Source organism: Odocoileus virginianus, chromosome 2 (assembly GCF_023699985.2).
Source record: "Odocoileus virginianus isolate 20LAN1187 ecotype Illinois chromosome 2, Ovbor_1.2, whole genome shotgun sequence".
Classification (NCBI taxonomy): Eukaryota; Metazoa; Chordata; class Mammalia; order Artiodactyla; family Cervidae; genus Odocoileus; species Odocoileus virginianus.
The window spans coordinates 748,942-770,617 of NC_069675.1; the positions used below are offsets into that span (position 1 = coordinate 748,942).

A 21,676-nucleotide genomic window follows, 5' to 3' on the forward strand; every position below is an offset into this window, starting at 1 on the left:
AGGAATGAAGAGCAAAAAATGGTAACTACATGGGTATATACGTAAGGTTTGTTTCTTTTAAACTACTTAAAAAAAAAAAAGACAACTGACTCATAAAAATGATAACAGTGTACTACAGTGGTGTTTGTAAATTCTGAAAGGTCGTATGTATAATAATAGAACAAAGACTGGATGGGAAGAAATGGAAGTATAGCCATAAGGCTCTTACATTACCTGTGGATAGGTGTAATCTCACTTGAAGGTAATCAGTGGTAAAGATAATACTATAAATCAAAAAGCAACCACTGAAAATAAGAAAACAGAGTTAGAGCTAGTGAGCAACAGAGGAGCTATAGTGGAGTCATAGAGAGTGCTCAGTCCCAAAGAGGAAAGGGGGACAGAAGGCAGAGAGCATATAGAAAACAAATACCAAGGTGATAGGCTTCACCCTAACCACAGTGACGGTCACATCAAGTCTTCATGGTCTGCTAGATTCCATAGTGTATCAGAACCTTGGAGGTGTTTTCATAGCTCTTATGCATTTGTTCTCTGTCCTTGGTTTTAATGAGGTCTTAGGAAATCTGTTGATGTTTATTTGCTAAGTTATATCTGACTCTTTGTGACCCTTGGACTGTAGCCCACCAGGCTCCTCTTGTCCATGGGGATTTACAAGCAAGAATACTGGAACAGGTTGCCATTTCCTTCTCCAGGGGATCTTCCTAATCCAGGAATTGAACCCGCATCGGCAGGTAGATTCCTTACCTCTGAGCCACCAGGGAGGCGCTGGGCATATTTATTAATTATATTTAAATAATATATGTATGTAGATAGTATTAATTGTTTCACATATAGTTATAAGTCAGTTTCAGAAGTACAGAATGGAATAAATTAAAAGTTTTATATCAAATCATCTCCTAGAGTGCATGAGGGAAATCTGTAAGGTAAGTAGTATCTTTTAGGAGTTGTTTTCAAAGAGAAGAATACCAACTTTAAAAGTGATTGTGTGTCTGAAGCTTCCTTGAAAGAGGCTGAATTTGTTGAGTGATATGTGACCCTTCCCTTCCATTCCCTTTCTTCAGGAAGCACAAGCTTTGCAGAACTCCTGTTCAGATTTAAACAGCTGAAGATGCCAGTGCGGGCCTTGCTGAGATTGGCTCCTCTGCTCCTTGGAAACCCACAGCCAATGGTTATGTGACCATGGCTGGTGGTAAGCCTATCCGAAGCGTGACTTCTGCCAAAAAACGTGACCAAGCAACAAAGCTAAAGAAGCCTTTCTAAGTTTTATAATATAGCTGGGGGAAATGAGCTGCACAGACCTCAATGTATTTTAAAAATCCAAGTGTTTCAAATATCCCAGAGATTCTGTTGCTGTTGGCATTAACGTGATAGGATATATAAAAATGAGTTGAAATTTTACTTTTGTAAATAAAATGTTTTGGTTTGTTTTCAAAACTCTTGATGATTAAGATTTTTCAGAGTAGAGCAGTTGGCACTGGGGTGTATAATAGTTTTTGGAATCTTTCAGCTCTGGTGATTCAGGTGAAGTGGCTTTATGCTCAGGAATGCAGTTTTTTTGCAGGGGGCGTTACGGAGATGTTCACTTTTTTAAAGTTTATTTTTAATTGGAGGATAATTGCTTTACGATATCCTGTTGGCTGCTACCATACAACAGTGTGAATCAGCCATAAGTGTACATGTGTCCCCTCCGTTTTGAACCTCCCTCCGCCCTCGCCCCACCCCATCCCTCTAGGTTGTCACTGAGCACTGCATTGAGCTTCCTGTGTTACACAGTAACTTTCCTTTACTATCTGTTTTACACATGGAAATGTATTTGTTTTTAATGTATTTGTTTTCTAAAAAGCTCTGTTATTATATAATTTTACTTTTTGCAGCAATGAAGGGCTTTTAGCGTTTCCTAGGGTATCACCATTGTCTAAAGTAAGTTTGTTCATCCTGTGACATGCCATAGTATGATGGATCATCTTAAACAGGAGGAGACTTATACCCTAGTAAAGAACTGTCCAGCATGAAGCCTGCTCTAAATGGAGAAAATGCAAAATTCTCACTACAGAGACGTCTTCAGAAATTGTATTTTAAAATAAAAGATAGTTCATTTCCACCCAGGATTTAGAGAATGTACACCCATATCAAGTTTTTGGACTAGATGATAAGGAACGGTATTTGTATAAGATGTCTCCATCTTCAGGTTTCCAGACAAAGAAGAAGATGACTTCCTGTTGTCTAGATTCTGAGGTGTTTTCTGCCTCCTTAAATGGCCAACGGGACCTTAAACTAGTCAAAGCTGCAAAGTCTGTCTTGTGATTTCACGTTTCCGTGTGCTGAATTGTGAGATTCTGCAGTTAGTTTTAAAAGTGAAAATTAATGCAAATAGAAATGTTTCCACTGAGATTTTGACAAGAACACAACTGGTGTTTGCTCCTTGCATCCCCAAAGTGTGCACAGTGGTTCTATTCAGAGCTTTACTGTCTTACCCTCACGTGTGAATCATGGGTGAAGTGGCTGATTGAGAGGACAAAATGTGCTTCCTTCACATTTAAAAGAGTTTTTCTTCTAATTAAAAATAAAATTTAAAAAAGGTAGATTATGAAAATTCCATTTGAGCTGGGACCTAAAGAAGTCAGTGCTGGGCAGCTATTGGTGTCTTCACTCTCAATCGTTTGCAACTTGTAAGCTTTTCTCTGATTGAAGAATGACTTGAGTTACTTACGAATTGTCATGTAGAAGGAGAACGGTCATTAGAATGTTATCAGCAGAAGCAATGATCAGGCTTTATCAGGGATTCAGCAGGCTGGAAGGTTGCAGTCTGGAAACAGCATTGTCTTTATATTTCAGGCCTCCTGAGGAGACAGAGGATGTTCTGAACAGTTGACTCCTGAGTAAGCATGCTTGAATCATCGAAGTCAGTGCCAGCTGTTCAGGGGCTCTCCAAAAATCTTAAGAGTATAACTCACCATCCAGGACATTTTAGCCTGGATTTTTCCTCATAGCCGTGGAGGAGGAAGAGCTGGAGAAAAATGCTTCTGGTTCCGAGTGGGCCCAGAAGTGGCCCCTGTCACTTCCTGCTACTGCATGTTGGCAGGAAGTAAATTCCGCCACCTCATTAACTGCTCTCTCACAAAGGGGAGATCCAGACCCTAGTGCGTCTTGGTGATGTCTGTCATTATGTGGTTCCTCACTCGCTGCTACTTCCCTCCGTCCATCTCTGCTCACACAGGTGGAAATGTGTGGCATTGCCTCCATAGATGGATGTAATTAAAGAAACAGTATATTAATAGTGTTTCCCTGATGGATGCTGACATCTGTGCTCCTACCTCGAACATCTTACAAAGCAGTGAAGGCACGAACTTGTGGGCAGCTCTGAGGCATGGTCACCAGGCCTGAGCAGGAACACCAGTGGTGGAAGCCTCACAGAGCTTCTGAGTGCTGCTCAATCTTCCTTGAGTAAGGCCAGTTCTCACCCTTTGCCTGGAAACCAGCCAACTTCACAGCTTCCTGAGAGGGGCATGTCCCAGCTTAGGGGACCTCCTGACATCCTAGAAGAGGCAAGAAGGGGGCGGGACTTGCATCTCTCAGCCTGGTAGTGTTGTGAGGCTGGTGAACCTGCTGGGCAGACGGAGCCCCTGGGTGTGGGAGCCGAGATCGGGGCTGGAAACCAGAGCCGTGGAGCTGAGACAGGAATTGTTAGAAAAAGGGACGCGTCAGGACTCCAAGGGACGCACGTGCCAAACTCCAAGACGCACATGTCTTGAGTGGGGCAGCCAGGAGGCATCACTGGGAGCTGAAGGCCGTGAGCCAGTCTGAGACCAAACCAGGAAGATGTTGTTACATCCTTCATGAGGTTTGGGGGCCTCTTCTGGGTTCTCCATCCTCATCCTGACCAAATTTTGTGGGAAAAGCCTTCCTGTATGATGATCTCTCCAGCTCAGCAGTAGAGGGGGGACAAAATCGGTTGCTCTTTGCCTGCTGAGTCTGCAGTTGTGAACCAGCAGTGGAAGGGAGCAGAGGCAAGGTGGGAGGAGAGCCTTCCAAGAGGGCTTTCCTGGGCTGGGCGGGGGGCGGGGGGTGGTGGTGTCACCACTTCCTTCACCATGCAGACACTTGCGCTGGTTCCCACAGCTCCCAGGTGACTGTACCTTCCTGCTTCCAAGACTAGGCCCCTCCCACTCTGAAATACAATGGCTGCTTCTCAGTGCAGTCATGAGCTTCAGATAAGTGTTCTTTGGTAAAAGCCTCTCAGACCACATCCGTAGCTTTGGCCCGTGGACGAGGAAGACCTGCCTGCTCGCCGTCCTCTTGCTCTGCTTCGTCTCAGTTGGTGTGCAGTGTGGTATGCTTGCAGAGTGCGGGCTGCTCAGAGGGCTGGACTGGAGGTTCCAGATGAGGGGAGCCCATCGGTCAGGCATCTACACCACACACTCGCTTGGGTGAGCCCTGGTCCTGCCTCTTGTTCCACAGCTGAGACCTGAGGGTCAGGGCGGGAGGTGGCCGGCCCGGGGCCACACGACTCTCAGTCACCGCCTGGACAAGCCTGGGCACCCGGGCCACGCTGTTCACACAGAGAACTTGGTCCGCGACGGCCTGTCTTCCTGGTCCAGCGGACACTCAGGAAGAGGCTGGTGAAGTGCAAGTTACTCGGCTGTTGTACCAGGCAGAGTTTATGGACACCTTAAAGAGCAGAGTCTGTGACTCTTACTGTCTCCGCACGTCTTTGGAGAAACAAAGGTCTTTGTGTGTATTTTCTTGGAATTAGATTTATTGAATTAGTCTGTGTGCTGCTTTCTTAATCATACAACAACCATCTTAAACTGTTTCTCTTTTAGCTAAAAATATTTCTTCCATGGTGCATTAGAACATGAAATAGGGAGTTTAGGAAATCATTTTATACTAAGTTCAATAAAAGCCCTGAAAATCTGTGAGCGAGCTCCTAATTCCCACTGCTTTCCCTCCAGTGCTCAGGTGTCGCCGCCTTGTCTCTGCAGGCAGTGGCGCCGTCTCGATTCTTAAGTGTAGGTGCCGGGCTCTGTGGACCCTGTGCTCTCAGAACCCAGACATGCTGGGATCCTGGCCTGGCACATCATGTTCCTGGAGGACTTGTCACAGGGACAGTGGCTGGAAGCTACTTAAGGCCACTCATGTTTCTTTCATTTGTGTTTATTTGTGTGCATATTTTTCACTTATCAGGAATGTTTTCATTCAGCATTTCAGAGGTTAAGCAGGTATTTTTGGGTAGATGTGTAGAGCTCTGGAGTTGAAGGAAGAATCCTGAGCAGATCCACCGTCGTTAGCAGCCGTGAGGTCTAGGTGAGAGCGCCAGCCCTCGGGGTGAAATCTGCAGACCCCCAGGGGAGGGCTGGGTGTGCTGTGTGTCCCTTCCCTCCAGACTCCAGCCTGTGGGTCACCGCCCGTGCCCTGTGCAGTGCCTGGATGTCAGCTGGGCATCTTCACCCCCTCCTTCTCGCTCCTCAGCCTCCACCCACATTTCCCACGGGTACCAGCTAAGAGTGCCCTTGGAGGTGCCAGCGGGAGGTGCTGAGCGCGGCCTGCAGGAGGGAGAGGAGGCGAAGCTGCTGCAGGTGGACCTGAGGGTGGAGGGTGCAGGGTGTTAATGCCAGCTCTGCGTGGCACCCTGCCCTGGGGCTTCTGCATCCTCTGCCCCAGAAACCCCCCCCCCCCCCCCAATCTGCTTTCCTTTATCAGCACCCTTTCTGCTTGGGCTCCTGAGCAAACCCTGTGATGCTATGTGGGATGTAATGACCCAGGTGCAAACACAGCCTGTCCAGAGTGCCTACCACTCGGCTCCCCTGGGCTTTGCCACCCTGCCCCTTGGCAGTCTCCCCTGAGTTCCCAGTGCTGTTCACTTGCCGTTGCCATGATCAGGCCCAGCTGTTCTCTGAAACCCACACGTTTCTTTGCGATCCTGTCATCCCTGTGCCAGCTCTGGTGATGGCACCATTCTAAGCACTGTGGTGGCAGTGACCTCCAGGAGGCCTTGGGTTCCCTCCCATGTGCCAAGGGGACCTTTTAGCTGAGCTCCTGGAGTGTTTTGGGGTTGGCCCCGTTTGACTCTGGCTTCCCAGGACTGACTTCACAGGAGGGTGGGTGGGGACATGGCATGGCCTGTTGTCCAGCCCTGTCGATTCTGGGTTTGCCCCTCCTGGCCACCCTTGGGAGAGAACCGCCCCTTAGCCCAGCTGCTTCCACCTTGGCCTTCTGGGGAAGCACTGACTGGGTGTCGCAGGCTGGAAGTACTGTGGTCCTTTGCTTCTGGAAGGTTCGAAGACGCGAAGAAAATGCTAAACCTTCATGAAATAGCATTGAACAACAATTGTATTGCTTCCTGAAGGGAGTTGGCTTTTTACAAGACCAACTGTTCTATCACTTGACTGTGAGGTTCCTGGGAACCTTAGCAGAAATTTCTTGGCAAAATTAGATATTTTCATAGGAAAGAAAGATGAAGAGCTCGACAGTTTCTGTCTGGCAGTTACCCAGTAATGCTGTGTAGCAGCTGCTCAGTGATAAAACTTTGTACCTAAAGGGGCTACACATACGAAAGAGAGTTGCTCAGTCGTGTCCAACTCTTTGCAGCCCCATGGACTGTAGCCCACCAGGCTCCTCGTCCATAGGGTTTCCCCGGCAAGAGTACTTAGTGGGCTGCCATTTCCTTCTCCAGGGGAATCTTCCCGACCCAGGTACTGAGCGCTTGTCTCCTGCGTTGGCAGAAGGGCTCTTCACTGCCGAGCCCCCCTTCTGCTCCCGCTCTGTGTCAGCCTCGGATCCACCCGCCCGTGTACTCTGCATCTGCCCTCCGTCCTTCAGCTGGCCTGTCCCCTCCCCGGGTAAGGCCGCTCTCTGGCAGGTGGCTTCGGGTGTCCTCGCTTGTCCTTTTTGCTCCTGTGTTTCTCTCCTGATGCCTCCACCTCTTTTCCTCATCACCTGCTCATTTCCTTGGGCTCTTCAGGTTCTTCCTGGTGGTTCAGGCCTCCTGCTGCACTTTCTGGCCCTTCTCCCTCTGCCCGCCCTCGGTCTCCGTGGAGGCGCCTGCTCCGGTCTCGGCTCCCTTGGGGGCCCCTCTGAGTTACTGCGCGGCCCTTCCAGGGCCCTCGGACTCAGGGCCTTGTTGGCCGACAGCCACTGGGAGGCCAGGGGCCATCGGACCACTGGCTGGTTTGGCCCCGCAGGGTCAGTTCGCAATGCTCCATAGGCCTGCGGAGATCTGGAGGCCCATCCAGTGCTTTCTGTCTGTCTGAGGCTTCCCGGAGCCTGGGGAGGAGGCCCCTGGGGGCGGGGTAGGGGGAGGAGAGAGAGAGAGTGGGGTCAAGGTGGGTGGCAGGCCCCGTAGTGAAGAGGCTGTCAGGACCACAGCTCGAAGTGTGCAGAGGATGGCCTCTGGGAGAATCATTGTCACCCTCGTAGTTTATGGCCAGACCCAACCCAAGAGGGGCCCCGGTGACTGCTGTTCTTTTTTTTTATTATTGTGGTAAAAATGCTGTTTTCTTTGGAATTTGAGACTCCTGATATGTATGATAGGAGTGTGGGTCCTGACATATTCTTGGTTGTCAGATAAAACACTGAGGCTGAATGGGACTTGATACCAAACTCGATTTATCTCAGAACACACCCACCCGGCTCTCGTCTCTCCTTTTCTTTCTCCTGGGATCAGAGTGTGCCCTGTCATGGCCTGCAGTGAGACAGAGGGGCTCAGCTCACACGATTGTTCCAGCCCAGGTGGAGGGTTCCTCATGCCTTTCATGGAAGGTCTCCCTTCACTTAAATCCACACATAAAAACGAAATTGAAGGCAAAGGAAACAAATACTGAAGAGTGTGATGCTTGTCAGGTGCTGAGTCTCCGCACCTGTCCTCTGTCAGCTCCACATGTGTGCTGCTTTATTTTCCAGTGAGCTTATTTGTTCAGAGACCAGAGAGCTCTAGGAGCTCTTTCCATCCTTGTGAGGCTAGACCCTGCCACATCCTTCAGGGACCCAGCCCAGGGAGCAAAGCACACAGAACTTTCGGTGACATGCTGGAATTAATCTTTCTCTTTTTTTTCCCCCCAAGAGCCACCAGGGTAATAGCTCCTTTTCCAGAAAGGATGACCTCAGTGTTTTTCATGTATTTATATTTAAAAATTTCAACTCAGATCAAAACCCTGCAGAGGTTTTCATGACTTAGATCAGCATTTTCAAGAGTTTTCCTAAAAAAAAAAAAAAGATTGATATGCAAATTGGGACCTTGTGCAGCATAGTTCATGGTTCTGTAATGGAACCCGTTGGGAGAATTTTAATATAAACACAGTAATTACTTTCTGTTCCCTGGGAGTTCTCAGAGCGCTTACTAGGCTAATCCTGCATCCAGGGACGCAGTGGCACTTCCTCCCTGTGCCCACCAGCCCGGGAAGTGACTGCGAGGGCGTAGGGAGTGGCGTTGTCCCCACCAGGAAGCCTGGTACTCACTTGGACCAGCTGCACTCCCCACTCCATTTCTGTGGGAACCTAGGGGGCGCATTGGCGCTCCCGACTCCAGACCCAGTGATGTGGGTTCTGAGCCTGGATCTAAAAGGGAAGCACAGCAGGGTAAGCCCCCTGAAGAAGAGCCCAGTACCCCCCCCCCCCGACCTCTGGGTTGTGGCCCCCAGCCCTCATCCCAGACAGACCTCCTCGCACAACTCGGGGGTGACCCAGGCTCGGTGCCCCATTGCATGGAAGAATTCCACCTTCAACTTGAGGAACTCCTTGTAGAGGTCTGGCCAGTGCTCCCTGCCCAGCAGGAACTGGAAGATGCTCCGCTTGGACATGGGGTTGTCTTCCTCCATGTCGGAGGCAATGTAGCTACCACCAGGAAAGAGGGCAGGCTGGACTTGGCCCCACAAGGACCCCCAGCCTCAGGGCAAGGGGGGCAGTGGGGAGGCTGCCGAGGTCACCCCACAGGAGCCAGTGTCCAGGAGAGAGTACCCAGGCCTGGGGTCCAGGGGAGCCCCATCGGCTGGGGCACCTGGATGCAGACGGCACTCAGCACTAAGCCTGTCTGGCCCAGGGCACGGCTCTGCCTGCCGTCATTCACCCGGGGCGTTCCACCTTGGGTCAGTCAGTCTTCGGGCAGCGCGCGGTGTCTCCTGACTACATTCCTTACCCCAGGATCTGACTGACTGCCTTCCCCTCCTCTGACCCTGTGATCCCTTGAAGGCCTTGAACCACCACTGGGGGCCCTCGGGCGGTGCTCACAGGGCCAGGAAGAAGTGGATCCTGTTGTAGAGGTGACCGGGCAGCCCCACACGGCCGAAGTACTCCACCACCATGGACAGCAGGTACTGCATGGAGACAGAGAGCGGTGGGGCGGGGGCTGGCCAGGGCTGGATGGCAGGGAGAGCGTTCTGAATGGGCCGTGTGCCCCACCCCCATCCAGGCGGGAGAGCCTCCCAGGGTGGGCCTTGCTGAGGGTCTCCTGGCCCTTTGACACATGGAGACGGAGGCAACAACGGGAGGCCAGGGAGGAGATGCTCAGCGCCGGTGCAGGGCACTGTTTGTCCTGCCTTCCTTGCTGGCACCAGGGGTGGGTCTCTCCAGGGCTTCTGCCCAGGCTGACGCCTTGTCCTCTGTCCCTGCCCTCGTGGGGTGGTGACCCTGCAGTCCCTCCTCATGTCAGTGCTGTGAGTACCTTGTCAGACACCTTCAGGAAAATGTCAGCTTCCAAGAAGCTCTGGATGACGGGATCCTCTGCAAAGGAAGGGAGATCTCGTGAGGGCCTGGGAGCAGCGAGTCTGGGGCTGTGGGGTTTCAGCTCACGGGGAGGAGGAGGACAGGAAACCTCTCCCCCTTCCTCTGTTTCAGGGAGTGCAGGCAACTCTCTTTCCCACTGGGAGGCTCAGAGCTTTAACAAGAGTGACAAAGCGGTTTTTTCCATTGACACAGGGAGAGTGGGTCTCAGCCTCCGAGTTTGCTGTTGTTCTTTAATCTTCAACACATGGGAGTTGATAAGTGTGCTTCATGAAGAGATACAAACCTGGTTCTCAAAGTTTTAACATAGTATTCCTGGAGCCAAAGCTTGGATATGGTCTTGGGCCTCTGGGCACCATATTCCTTGTCACTTCATCACACTATGCAAGGCTTTCCTGCCCCATCTGATAGCCAAGCACCCTGTGTGGGTGGTGGGGTGTTCATATCCACCCCCAAGCTGGGGTGGGGGGCGCTGGGTATCCTGCCCTCTTTCTCCTGGGTTCTGCCACTTCCTGCATATAATAACCTGACCTCACCTGCCCCCAGCAGGCTCATGGTGGGGCTACAGTTGTCGTCCCTTGGAGGTCACCATTTTCCAGTGGTGACCTGAGAATATCAGATCCTCCTTGTTCTTCACTCCTTATCCTGGACAATGACATTTGCGCAGATGGGAGAATGGAGGGATCATGGATCATTTTGCCCTCCCTGACACAGGGAGCAGCCGAAAGCCTGGCTCCCAGCTCTGTGATGATGAAAATGGTCTAGATCTTTCTATCCAGCGTGGTGGCTGTTAGGACTTCCCTGGTGGTGTAGCGGATAGGAATCTGCCTGCCGATGCAGGGGACATGAGTCTGACCCCTGGTCTGGGAGGGTGGATTCCACGTGCTGTGAGGCAACTAAGCCCATGTGCTGCAACTACTGAAGCCTGGGCACTGGGACTGCTCTGCAATAAGAGAAGCCCCCGCAGTGAGAAGCCTGCTCACAGAAACTGCAAAAAGCCTGAAAGCAGCAGTGAACACCCAGTGCAGCAAAAAACAAAAGGTAGTGTTAGCCATAGGCGGCTACTGAGCATATGAAATGTGGCTGGTGAGACCCAGGAACTGAGTTTCAGAAGTTTAAATTACATATTCAGTGTTAAACTTGAATAACTGCATGCAGCTAGTGGACAGTGTCATTTCTGTCTCATCCCCGACCTACCACACTGGGGCCTGCCTCAGGTCGTGACTTCCCCTCTGCAGACCTTCCCTGAGTATCTGTGTTGCAAAGCTCCTACTCTTGTCCACAGCCCACCTCTAGGTGCCATTGTGCTGTGTGTTAAGTCCCTTCAGTTCTGTCCAACTCTTTGCAATGCTATGGACTAGCCTGCTAGGCTCCTCTGTCCATGAGATTCTCCAGGTAAGAGTACTGGAGTGGGTTGCCATGCCCTCCTCCAGGGGATCTTCCCAACCCAGGGTTTGAACCTGAGTCTCTTATGCCTCCTGCATTGGCAGATAGGTTCTTTACCACTAGTGCCACCTGGGAAGCCCCTAGGTGTCATTGATGTTGTTGGTCTTTTCTGAGTCAACTCTTCACATCAGGTGGCCAAAGTACTGGAGCTTCAGCATCAGTCCTGCCAATGAATATTCAGGTGTGATTACCTTTCCAGAATTTCGCTTCTCTGCATTTGTCACTGGCAAATTACTTACTTTTGTAATTATTCTGGACCTTCTCCCACTTTGACCATCAAGACAGCAAAATCTAGTTGGTCCTTTCATCACTGATCTCTAAAACCTTAACTGGATGGAATAAATATGGGCAGGGAATTTCCCCCTTGATTTGTCCTAAAATGTCTTGATCATTGAACATAGCCATGAGTCTCTTTTTCCTTTGTTCCTCCAAGAACTTGTCTCAGAGGAAAACCCATCAACACCACAGCAGAACCAGAACATGAAAGCCTGGTGATCTGTCTCTGCACCACTGGGACACCTCACAGCTCCAAGCCCCAGGGGGGGCTCGGCCATGATCCCTGAGCCCCTGGCATCCTTGGTGTGGAAGAGACCTGACCCTCCACTGGCTCAGAACACACACCCAGAAGTCGGTAGAAGGCTTCTTGGTCTTCTGGACGATAGCTAGGTCTTCTCCTCTTGTGCATCCTGAGTTTTGTTCCCTCGATGTGATTGACAGTCCATATGTCCCTCCTCTGCTCCCTCTTACTCCAGGACTTCAACTCGGAGACAGCGTCTGAGGAGCTGGGGTGGGAGGCCAGGGAGCTGCTCTTGTGGGCTGCTGCAGGAACAAGACTGTGAGTGAGGACCTGACCCACCTGGGAGGTCCTGAATCCGTCCCTTTAGCTCACCCTGAAGACTGGACCCTGCCACCCAAGATCCGCCATGAGGGCAGGATGACGGGTTACTCAGCAGTAACTGATGCCTCGTGCAGGGCTAGGGAAGCCAAGGACACATACCTGCCTTGACACCCGTTAGTTTCTTCCTCTTGCGGCCTCTCATCTTCCTGGTTCTCTGCTCAGGACCAGCCTCCAAAGGGGCAGGACTGGAGGCCAGAGGGCTCCTGTTCCGGGCAGCTGCTGGAAAGAGGAAGGACCCTGTGTGCTCAGGGTGGGGGGCCCACCTGGGAAATACTCTTTCCTTTTCGCTTTGCTCACCTTGAGGTCTTTGCATGTGGTATCTGCAGAATAAGAGCGACCGTCACCCCCTTTGCACTTGTCTGTGAAGGAGGGTGCGTGTGTGCGTGCTCGGTTGTTTCAGCTGGGTTCGACTCTTTGTGATCCCATGAGCTGTAGCCTGCCAGGCACCTCGGTCCATGGGGATTCTCCAGGCAAGAATACTAGAGTGGGTTGCCATGTCCTCCTCCAGGGGATCTTCCTGACCCAGGGATCGAACCCACATCTCCTGTGTCTCCTGCATTGCTGGTGAATTCTGTACCCACTAAACCACCTCAGAAGCCTCATAAAGGAGGGTAGGAATTGAGTAAATAATCACCTTTCTTTGCCAGGAAAGTCCTGTGCTCCTGGGCCTCTTTCAGCTTGGGGGACACCTCTATGGAAATAAATGTGAAATTATCTGGTTATTGATGTCTTTAATAACTACAAAAGTGAACAAGAGTGTGGCCTTCTGTCTCCTTCCCCCACCCGGCAGACCCACACTCGAGAGTTCAGGGAAGAATTGATGCTGGAGCCATGGCGATCTGTCATCTTCATTCAGAGACGGGGCTAGAGGGGGGCGAATGAGTACACACACCTGCCTTCCCTTCCATTCGCTCGCTTTTCTTTGCTGAGTCCTGTTGGCTTGGGGTGGACTCCGAGGCGGCCAGTGAGGAGCTCAGAGAGGCCCTGTCTTTTCTGGGCACCAAAAAAAAAAAAAAAAAAGGAAAGAAACCAACTTGACTTTGACCAGGCCACTTCTTTCTGCTCAACTTGCTTATTGTGAGACCAAATAATATTTAAAATAGCAATAACTGTAGCTAAGATTTATTGACTGCTTAGTAAACCAGATTTTTTTAGTGATTGGGAATTACCTCATTCATTACTTATAATGAATGTATAACTGTATAACTGTATAACTCGCCTATTTACAGGTGAGGAAGCAATGATGTAATTTGTCTCAGGTTTGCTCCTTGACCGTGGCTAGAGCTCTTTGGACTTGGGATTAGAACTTATATCTAGGACTTCCCTGATGGTCCATTGACTAAGACCACACTCCCAATGCAGGGGCCTCTAGTTCCATCTTGTCAGGTAACTAGATCCCAACTAAGACCCACTACAGCCAAATAAATAAATGGATAAATACTAAAAAAAAAACCTCGTGTCTGACCAGTGTTCAAGGAAAGAATGGCTTGTGGCAGCCACTATTGACCTCAGTCACATTTCCATTAGGGTCGAACTGGGCCACCTCACCTGCTTATGTGATCAGCTCTACCTGTGTGTGCATGCTCAGTTGTGTTTAATTCTTTGCAAACCCAGGGACTGTAGCCCGCCAGGCTCCGCTGTCCATGGAGTTTTCCAGACAAGAATACTGGGGTGGGCTGCCATTTCCTTTTCCAGGGGATCTTTTGGAGTGGGGATTAAATCCCCACCTCTGGCATCTCCTGCATTGGCCACCTGGGAAGCCCTGTGAACCACTCTAGAACCATGGGCGATGGAGCCCGGCGCAGGTCTGAGCAAAGTGGCCCAGGCCCGTCTGAAGCCGCCCTGGAAGCTGACTGAGGCAGCTCCCTCCAGAAGTCCCGCTGCCTGGCCTCCGAGGGTAGTGTCCCCCTGAGTGGTGTCCGCGTGTGCCCAGGGTCCTCAAGGGCGAGTTCTCTGTAGAAAGCGCTTTACTTTCTCTCCCCCTTCTCCCAGACTCATTTTGTTCTCCTCTTACCCACATCCCCTCTGGTTCTCTTTTCCCCCAAAACTCGAGACCTATTTGTATTTCTTCTGCATCCCAGTCACTCATCTGGAAATTCACAGGTGACCCCTTCCATATCCCCTGTGACAGTTTGGAGGGACGTAGTTCAGGACCCAAGATTCACCTTTAGTACAGAAAAGAGTGATGCCCACCCTGAGGGGACACCACAAGGCTCCCTCAAGACCCTGGCTGCCACCCCTACTCAACATGCAGACTCACAGCAGCGGGAGAAGACCGTGGACTGTAGCCAAGTGTTCGGGATCCCATGGCTTCCAAGATTCCGGAGCCCTTGCCATGGGTTCATGGTGATGTCACACCACTCCGCCAGGAAGTGCTCTTGGGTTTATAAAAGGCTCTCAGGGAAAAGACTGTGGGCCTTAAGGAGGAGGGAGTTCAGTCCCGGGCTGAACACTGGGATCACTTTCTCTTGCCCCAGTAATACCTCTGAAACAGCTTGTGTTTTATCTAACCGATTCATGTTTCTAAATGAAAGTGGTACATCCACATATCCAAAAAGTGATTAAAAAAAAATTGATGAATATCCATAATAAAGTTGTTTAAGTCATTTATTTTTTATAACTTTCTTGTGTTTACTACATTTCTTGATTTGTGTTTAGCTATGATCATATATATTAAGATTTTTAAAATTTGACTTTATAATTGTAGATTCACATGCAGTTGTAAGAACTGATACAGACAGACACTATACACACTTTTTACCAAATTTCCTTCAGTGGTACAGACTTGTATATCTATAGCACAGTATCCCGACAGGAGATCGACATTGCCGCTTGGGTTCAGCTATGGGGCACCAGCTTAGTTGCCCTGAGGTATGTGGGATATTACGTCCCGGACCAGGAATGGAGCCCATGTCCCCTGCATTGGCAGGTAGATTCTTAACCAATGAATCACCAGGGAACTCCCATGTAATTTCTAGTTTCAAATATACATAAATGGAAACTGTATAATCTGGTCTATTTTTTTTACTTTGCATAGTTCTCCTGAGAACTCTGTAATGAGTTGCATGAATCAATAGTTTACTCTTTTTTATCACTCAGCAGTGATCCGTGGTTGTGTGGTGAAGTGCATGTTTAGTTTTGTGAGGATCTGCCACACTCTTCTAGGAGAGCCCTGTCATTACACATCCCCAGTGCGCTCAGTCGTGTCTGACTCTGTGATACTATAGACTGTAGCCCGCCAGGCTCCTCTGACCATGGGATTCTCCAGGCAAGAATACTGCAGTGGGTTGCCGTGCCCTCCTGCAGATGATCTTCCTGACCCAGGGATCAAACCTGCATCTCCTGAGTCTTCGGTATTGCAGCCAGAGCTGCCCTGAAGCTTCCTCCATTCTTCAGGTTCCACAAAAGATATGACTCTTGGAGGGCAACTTGGGTTTTTTTGGGGGGTGGGGAGTGGCAGAGAGGGTGGTGAAGGGGGACAGGAGCAGAAGCTTCTTTATGGAGTCTCTATATTCTGGAAATTTTTCTGTCCTGGAAATCTCCAGCATAGGTAGGGTGGAGGGAGGCAAGTTGGGCACGGTGCCTAGCTTGGACTCCAGCACACATGTCTTCTGGGACCAGTCAACGCCCCCATGATGAAGCCAGCACAGAGCTGGTGGCCAGAGGGTTGGTGAGGGCGTCAGTCCTGGGCATCAACCGCCACCCACCCCACTTGTACACACTGACTTGGGTGTGCTAGTCTTACTCTTGCAAGTCTAGGTCTTATGATGATTTAAAAGAAGCCAGAAATCCAGATTTTTAAAAAATCTGAAATCTTGCATATTTTAAACAATGGCAACAAATGGAAAAAATGGAGTGCTGTGTGGAGGGCACGCAGGAGACAGCAGCTACTGAGCCTGCCCACGGGCTCTGCATTTCAGGATTTAGCTCTGAGAGCCACTAGCAGGGCGTTCCAGGGTGGGCAGGGTGGTGGGGGGCTCGGCAGGGAGCATTCTCTCATTTTGATTCATCAGGCCCTGTCTACGCAAGACTGATTTGAAGGGGTCATGCTTTTCCTTTAAAACAGTCCCTCTGAGGACTTCCTGGTGGTCCAGTGGTTAAGAATCCAGCTGCCAATGCAGGGGGCGCAGGCTCAACCCCTGGTCCAGAAACTCGGACTCCACGCGCCTCAGGGCAGCTAAGCCTGCTCTCCAGAGCCTGTCGGCGGCAACAGGAGTCCCGTGAGAACCTGTGCCTCACAGCTGGACCGCAGCCCCACTCGCTGCGGCTAAGGGAGAGCCCGTGCAGCCGTGGAGACCCGGCACAGCCAGTCAATAGACAGACCCAGCAGGAACAAGACACTCCCTCTCCAACTAGGCTGCGCTGCCATCGCTGCTCAGTCGCCCAGCCGGGTCCGACTCTGCAACCCCGTGGACTGCAGCCCGCCGGGCTCCCCTCCTGTCCTTCACTGTTGCCCAGAGCGTGCTCAAACAGGTCGGTTGAGTCAGTGGGTGTTCAACAGGGCGCTGATGGCCGTGGAGCTTCCTGCGGTCACTCTGGAGGCCAGAGGGAGGAGAGTGTCCCCCTACCTCCCTTCCCGACACTGTCAGCTCCATTTCCACCCTTCCTGTGACGGTGACCCTCTTCCCGTGTGGGAGCGGTTGTGGCCACGCCGTGGCACCGGCCTCTGCGCTCCCATCTTTATGAGACTGCTGGCAGCAGAATGGGCTTCCCTGGGGGCTCAGACGATAAAGAATCTCTCTACAATGCAGGAGGCGAGAGTTCGATCCCTGGGTTGGGAAGATCCCCTGGGGGACGACATGGCAACCCACTCCAGTATTCTTGCCTGGAGAATCCCATGGAAAGAGGGGTGTGGCGGGCTGCAGTCCATGGGGTCGCAGAGTGGGACACAGCTGAGCAGCTAGCACGGCAGCAGGATGCAGTTGGGCTCTGTGGCCGCCGACGCTGGGAAGGTGTGGGTTTCCTCTTCTCCCGCTTCCTTGGTAGACAGTGAACCCTCCTGGTGCTCTCTGCAGGCTTCGGTGTTGGCGGCAGGATGGTGGCTGTTCTTTCCGCTGGGGGCTTGCCACTGTGGGTCCGGGAGGGAGTCGGGAGGGTGACTTTTGCGTGGCCCTTTGAAGAACGCAGTAGGGACTCTAAGGTTATGTGTGGAGTGGATGCTACCAGTCATTTTTTAAAAGATAATTTTATTTAATTTTGGCTGGGTCTTCATTGCTGCGTGGCCTTTTCTCTTGTTGGGGGAGGCAGGGGCTTCCCTTGTTGCAGAACACAGGCTCTGGGGCTCGAGGGTTTCAGTAGTTGCGGCACACGGGCTCGGCAGCCGTGGCTCTCGGGCTCTGGAGCGCAGGCTCAATAGTTGCGGCACGTGGGTTTAGTCGCTCCGCAGCATGTGGGGTCTTGCCGGACTAGGGACTGAACCTGTGTCTCCTGCGTTGGCAGGTGGCGCGTTTACTACTGAGCCACCAGGGAAGCTGCAGCGTTCGTGGTCGGGAGAGGTCACTGCTGCTGATGTTGCATGTTGAGACGGCAACCAGCTTTTCCGGAACACGCTGTCGGGGGTTATGAAGACGTCCTCCCGCCCGACCTCCCCAGTGCCCCCAGCTGGCCAGGTCATGTTCAATCACTGAAATTAGAGGAGGCCTTTGTTGGGGTTACCCCGTCAGCAACAGAGGGAAACCCGTGATTTCACGTAGGCACCGCGGAGGATGAATGAAACATATTGCATGGACTTGCTGCTTCCCCCAGAATGGAGCCGGTGCTGCCCCTACACTGAGGGGCAAGTGTCCTAGAGGGGAGTCATTCTGACTAATCTGAGCAACTCTGGATGAGTCGGGTAATGCCTGTGACGCTGGAGGTACAATAATATAATAACCATGAAGATAGCTTTGTGAACCATACAGCAAGGCGTATGCATACCATTCTCCCAATAAAGCCTTTGAATAAAGATGCAGAACAAGGGTAGAAGCCATAGCTTCCACGAGGAAGGTGAGATCTATTCCTCTGCCTGAAGGCTGAGGAGGCACATCTCCATCCAGAACGTGTCCAGGGACCCAGAACGACACTCAGTCTCTTGCAGTGGGCAGATGGCGTAAGGCAGATGCTTTGGCGAGCCTTGGGGATTGTTTTTAGATTGTGAATGGAGACATGTTGGACCCACCTGGCTGGTACTGAAGTCAAGGAGTCCACAGACGGTGAGTCCAGACTGCACAGTCAGCAGGCTCCTCCCCGTGCCAGGTACCCTGCGTGTGCTCCCCTAAGATGATCAGATCTTGTGAAAGAGCATGTAGCATTGACTTGAACCATGAAAGGTTTGGGGGAAACCTCTGTTTATTCTCAAGAGTCTTAAATCACCCATCTCTGCTCCATCCACCCTCTTGATGTATCTGAGACCACCATCTGATAACACATGATCCCCAGCATGTATATGGGAGCCGAGAGGAGCACCTCTTTTTGTCCTGCGCATCTTTTGTCTTGCTTCTTCACTTAGGTGGGGTCTGCCTGGCGTTCTCAGTGAGACACAAGCCTGCTCTGAGCCTTTTTCTGAGAAAGCCGATCTTCCGGGAGAAGAGTACACTCAGCTGCTTTCTTCTCAGCCAGGCAGTTAGAGGAAATAGGGCTCCCAGGTCGAGGACCGCAGATTTGACTTTGAGAGAGAACTTGGAGCTGTTCTGGGTGTTTGGGAACATTTAGGTAACATTTCCTATTATCTCTTCAGAGGAAATTTCTCTCCTCTGAAGTCTACTTCATTTAATATGAATGTAGCCACTCTGTTTTCTTTGAACTGACTTTGCAAAGTGTATCTTTCTCCATTCTTTAGTGTTCAGCCTACCTCTACTGTTGCAGTTGAAGTGAATTTCGTGTACATAGCGTATGTTGGCTCATGTTTTCTAATTGCTCTGCCAATCTCTGTCTTTTTAGTGTGTTTGTTTGTTTGTTTACTACACTTTGCAGCATGCGGGATCTTAATTCTCTGACCAGGGATTGAACCCACGACTCCTGAAGTGGAAGCATGGAGTCTTAACCACTAGACTGCCAGGGAAGTCCCTAGTAGGTGTATTTAGAGTATTTACATTTGTTTTAAAAAATTTTTGCTTTATATTGGAGTATAGCCGGTTAACAGAGCTGTGATAGTTTCAGGTGGGCAGCAAAGGAACTCACCCATACACACACATGTATCCCTTTTCCCTCAAATTCCCGGCCCATCCAGGCTGCCATGTGACATTGAGCAGGGTTCCCCAGGTTATACAGTAGGTCCTTGTTGGTTATCCATTTAAAATGTAGCAGTGTGTACACGTCCATCCCAAACTAACTATACCTCACCCCCATCCTTCCCCGCCCCCGGCAACCATCAGTTCATTCTCTAATAAACTAGTTACACTTTGTGTCAGGATTTACATATTAGGGCTAAGCCTGCCATTTTCCCTCTCATTTCCTTCCTATTCGCTCTTCTGTTCCTCCGTTTTCTTTTCCTGCCTTCCTGTGAGTTGTTTGCATATACGTTATAACTCCAGTTTGGGGTGTAGCATTCTTGTGTATTTCTTTGTGTAAGTGATTTAGTGGTTGCTCTTATGGGAGTGGCTGAGAGCCCAGGCTCTCTATGTGGCTTCCGTCGGCACTGCAAGTGGTGGGGCATGCCTTACCCCAGCATGGATGAAAGTTCTGGGCTCTCACTCAGCCCTTTCTGATACCATCCCGGCTGTGGAGGGAACGTCAGAGCATCTTGTTACAACCAGAAGAGGACGGATGCTTTGGTTCTCTGTGTGTGTGTGTGTGTGCTAAGTCACTTCAGTCAAGTCCGACTCTGAGACCTCTTGGACTGTAGCCCACCAGGCTTCTCTGTCCATGGAAATCTCCAGGCAAGAAATACTGGAGTGGGTTTCCATTCCCCTCTTCAGGGTCTGGTTCTCCACTCATCCTTCAGTAACAAGTGTGGGACTAGGCACCCCCCATTTATTTCTCATGGTGTCTGGCCAGAGGAGAGTGGTTTTTGTCCAGAAGTTTTCTGTTTTGCTAGGCTGCTATCTTCTTGGTCTTTTAACTAGAAAGCCAGCTTAGCTTGGGGGGCTTTTTGCCTGCACCCACTGGTGTTTCTAGGTTGCCAGCGTCTCCAGCCCAGTCTGAGATATAAGGAGTCAAGAAGGAACCTGGAGACCTTACTGCGTGCTGTTCCTCAGGTCCTGGGGTCCTTATCCAATCTTCTTTTTCTTCTCTACCTTTCAGAAACTTCTCACGTTTCATATATTATATCCAGGTTTTATAACTGTTCTTAGCAGGAGGAATATGGAGAAGTAACCAGAAGTCCAGGGTAGTAACTTTTCTGTTGCTGTTATGTTTTGAGCTTCTAGGCTTTATTATTATCAACAAACTTTGTTCAACACAGGAAGTGGTTTCCCTGAAAGCTGCATTTTTAAATACAAATTATCAACTGATTAGGGAGAAAAATGCAAACTGAAAGCGCTTGACAACTTCACGTTACATTTCTTTTCTTTTTCATTCGATCATTTTTATACTTAATTTTGAAAATAATAATAAATAATAAGTGAAGCACAGAACACTGCTCAATGAAATAATAAAAAGAGGTCTCAGTATAACTCTGTTACAGACATCAGGCTGTCTGAAGACCCTCCTGGACCACCAAGCCCTTTCTCCTTCTGTGACCTCTTAGGCCTGGCCAGCGGGTCTTCCCAGCACAGGAAACAGGTGTGGTCTTACTCGGGTTCCCTTTCCTCTTCCCTTCACAGATCTGTGAGAGGGAAACAAAAACTAATGTGTTCCTTTGCTTTAGGTGGAAGGGCTTTGTGGGTTGGAGACCATCTTAGAGGGAAAGTGTTGCCCCAAATTTGGCCTGTTGTCCCAGGATGTAATTATACCAACACTTTGGCATTAAGTATGGGATCATGGCCAACACAGTCCAGTTCCTGCCTTTCAAAATTGTTGCGAGGATTGGCTGATGCACAATGGGTTTGTAAACTCCTTAGATCTTAGCCAGGTGAGTATCAGGCGCCAATGGTGCTTAGGATGTGCTTAGGTTGGCTTACAGTGCCCCCTGCTGAGCAGAAGCCTGGACAGCAGCGCAGAGCATCTTGATTACTGTGCAAAAATTCTCCCGGCCAGTGTACTCAACCTCTTTTGTGGACATATATGCTTAAGGGATTTAAAATTTAAATGTACTTTAAAATTATTGTGAAAAATCACCGTCTTAAACTGTTAATGTGCTCAGTTGCTAAGTCGTGTCTGACTCTTAGCGACCCACTGGGCTGTGGCCCACCAGGCTCCTCTGTCTATCAGATTCTCCAAGGAAAGAACACTGGAGTGGGCAGCCATTTCCTCCTCCAGGGGATCTTCCCTACCTAGGGACTGAGCCTGTGTCTCCTGCATCTCCTGCATTGGCAGGCGGATTCTTTACCACTTGAGCTACCTGGGAAGCCCCAAATTGTTAAGATACGGGGATTGCATTTATTATTTTGCATATGTTTCTTGAGGGGCTACCGTGATAACTTATGGGGAGTGTCTTGAAAGTGTAAAGGGTTACATGACTGAGGAATTTGTAACATTTTAATTTGAAATAATGTGAGGTATTTATGGATAACTTATTAGAAGCTCAAATGTATTTATGGATAT

General features: G+C 50.2%; 2 protein-coding genes across 4 annotated transcripts in view; one reads left to right on the top strand and one right to left on the bottom strand.

The window, feature by feature from the left end:
* ANAPC1 (anaphase promoting complex subunit 1) overlaps positions 1–1,431 on the top strand; it is a 97,256-nt gene extending 95,825 nt beyond the window's left edge. For all 3 annotated transcript variants that reach the window (XM_070473993.1, XM_070473983.1, XM_070473998.1), the window contains exon 48: positions 1,059–1,431. In XM_070473993.1, the coding sequence (XP_070330094.1) occupies positions 1,059–1,174 (116 nt within the window). In that variant the 3' untranslated portion in view covers positions 1,175–1,431. The remainder of the gene's footprint in view (positions 1–1,058) is intronic.
* Positions 1,432–7,263: 5,832 nt separating this feature from the next.
* LOC110141843 (putative speedy protein E7) lies at positions 7,264–14,377 on the bottom strand. Its single transcript, XM_070474009.1, has 10 exons — positions 14,316–14,377; positions 12,948–13,048; positions 12,690–12,746; positions 12,155–12,274; positions 11,779–11,976; positions 9,653–9,711; positions 9,220–9,305; positions 8,652–8,826; positions 8,452–8,550; positions 7,264–8,192 (listed from the first exon to the last, which is right to left on the bottom strand). Exons 2-9 carry the CDS (start codon positions 12,961–12,963, stop codon positions 8,491–8,493), a joined length of 771 nt encoding a protein of 256 aa, XP_070330110.1. The 5' UTR covers positions 12,964–13,048; positions 14,316–14,377; the 3' UTR covers positions 7,264–8,192; positions 8,452–8,490.
* Between the last annotated feature and the right edge of the window lie 7,299 nt (positions 14,378–21,676).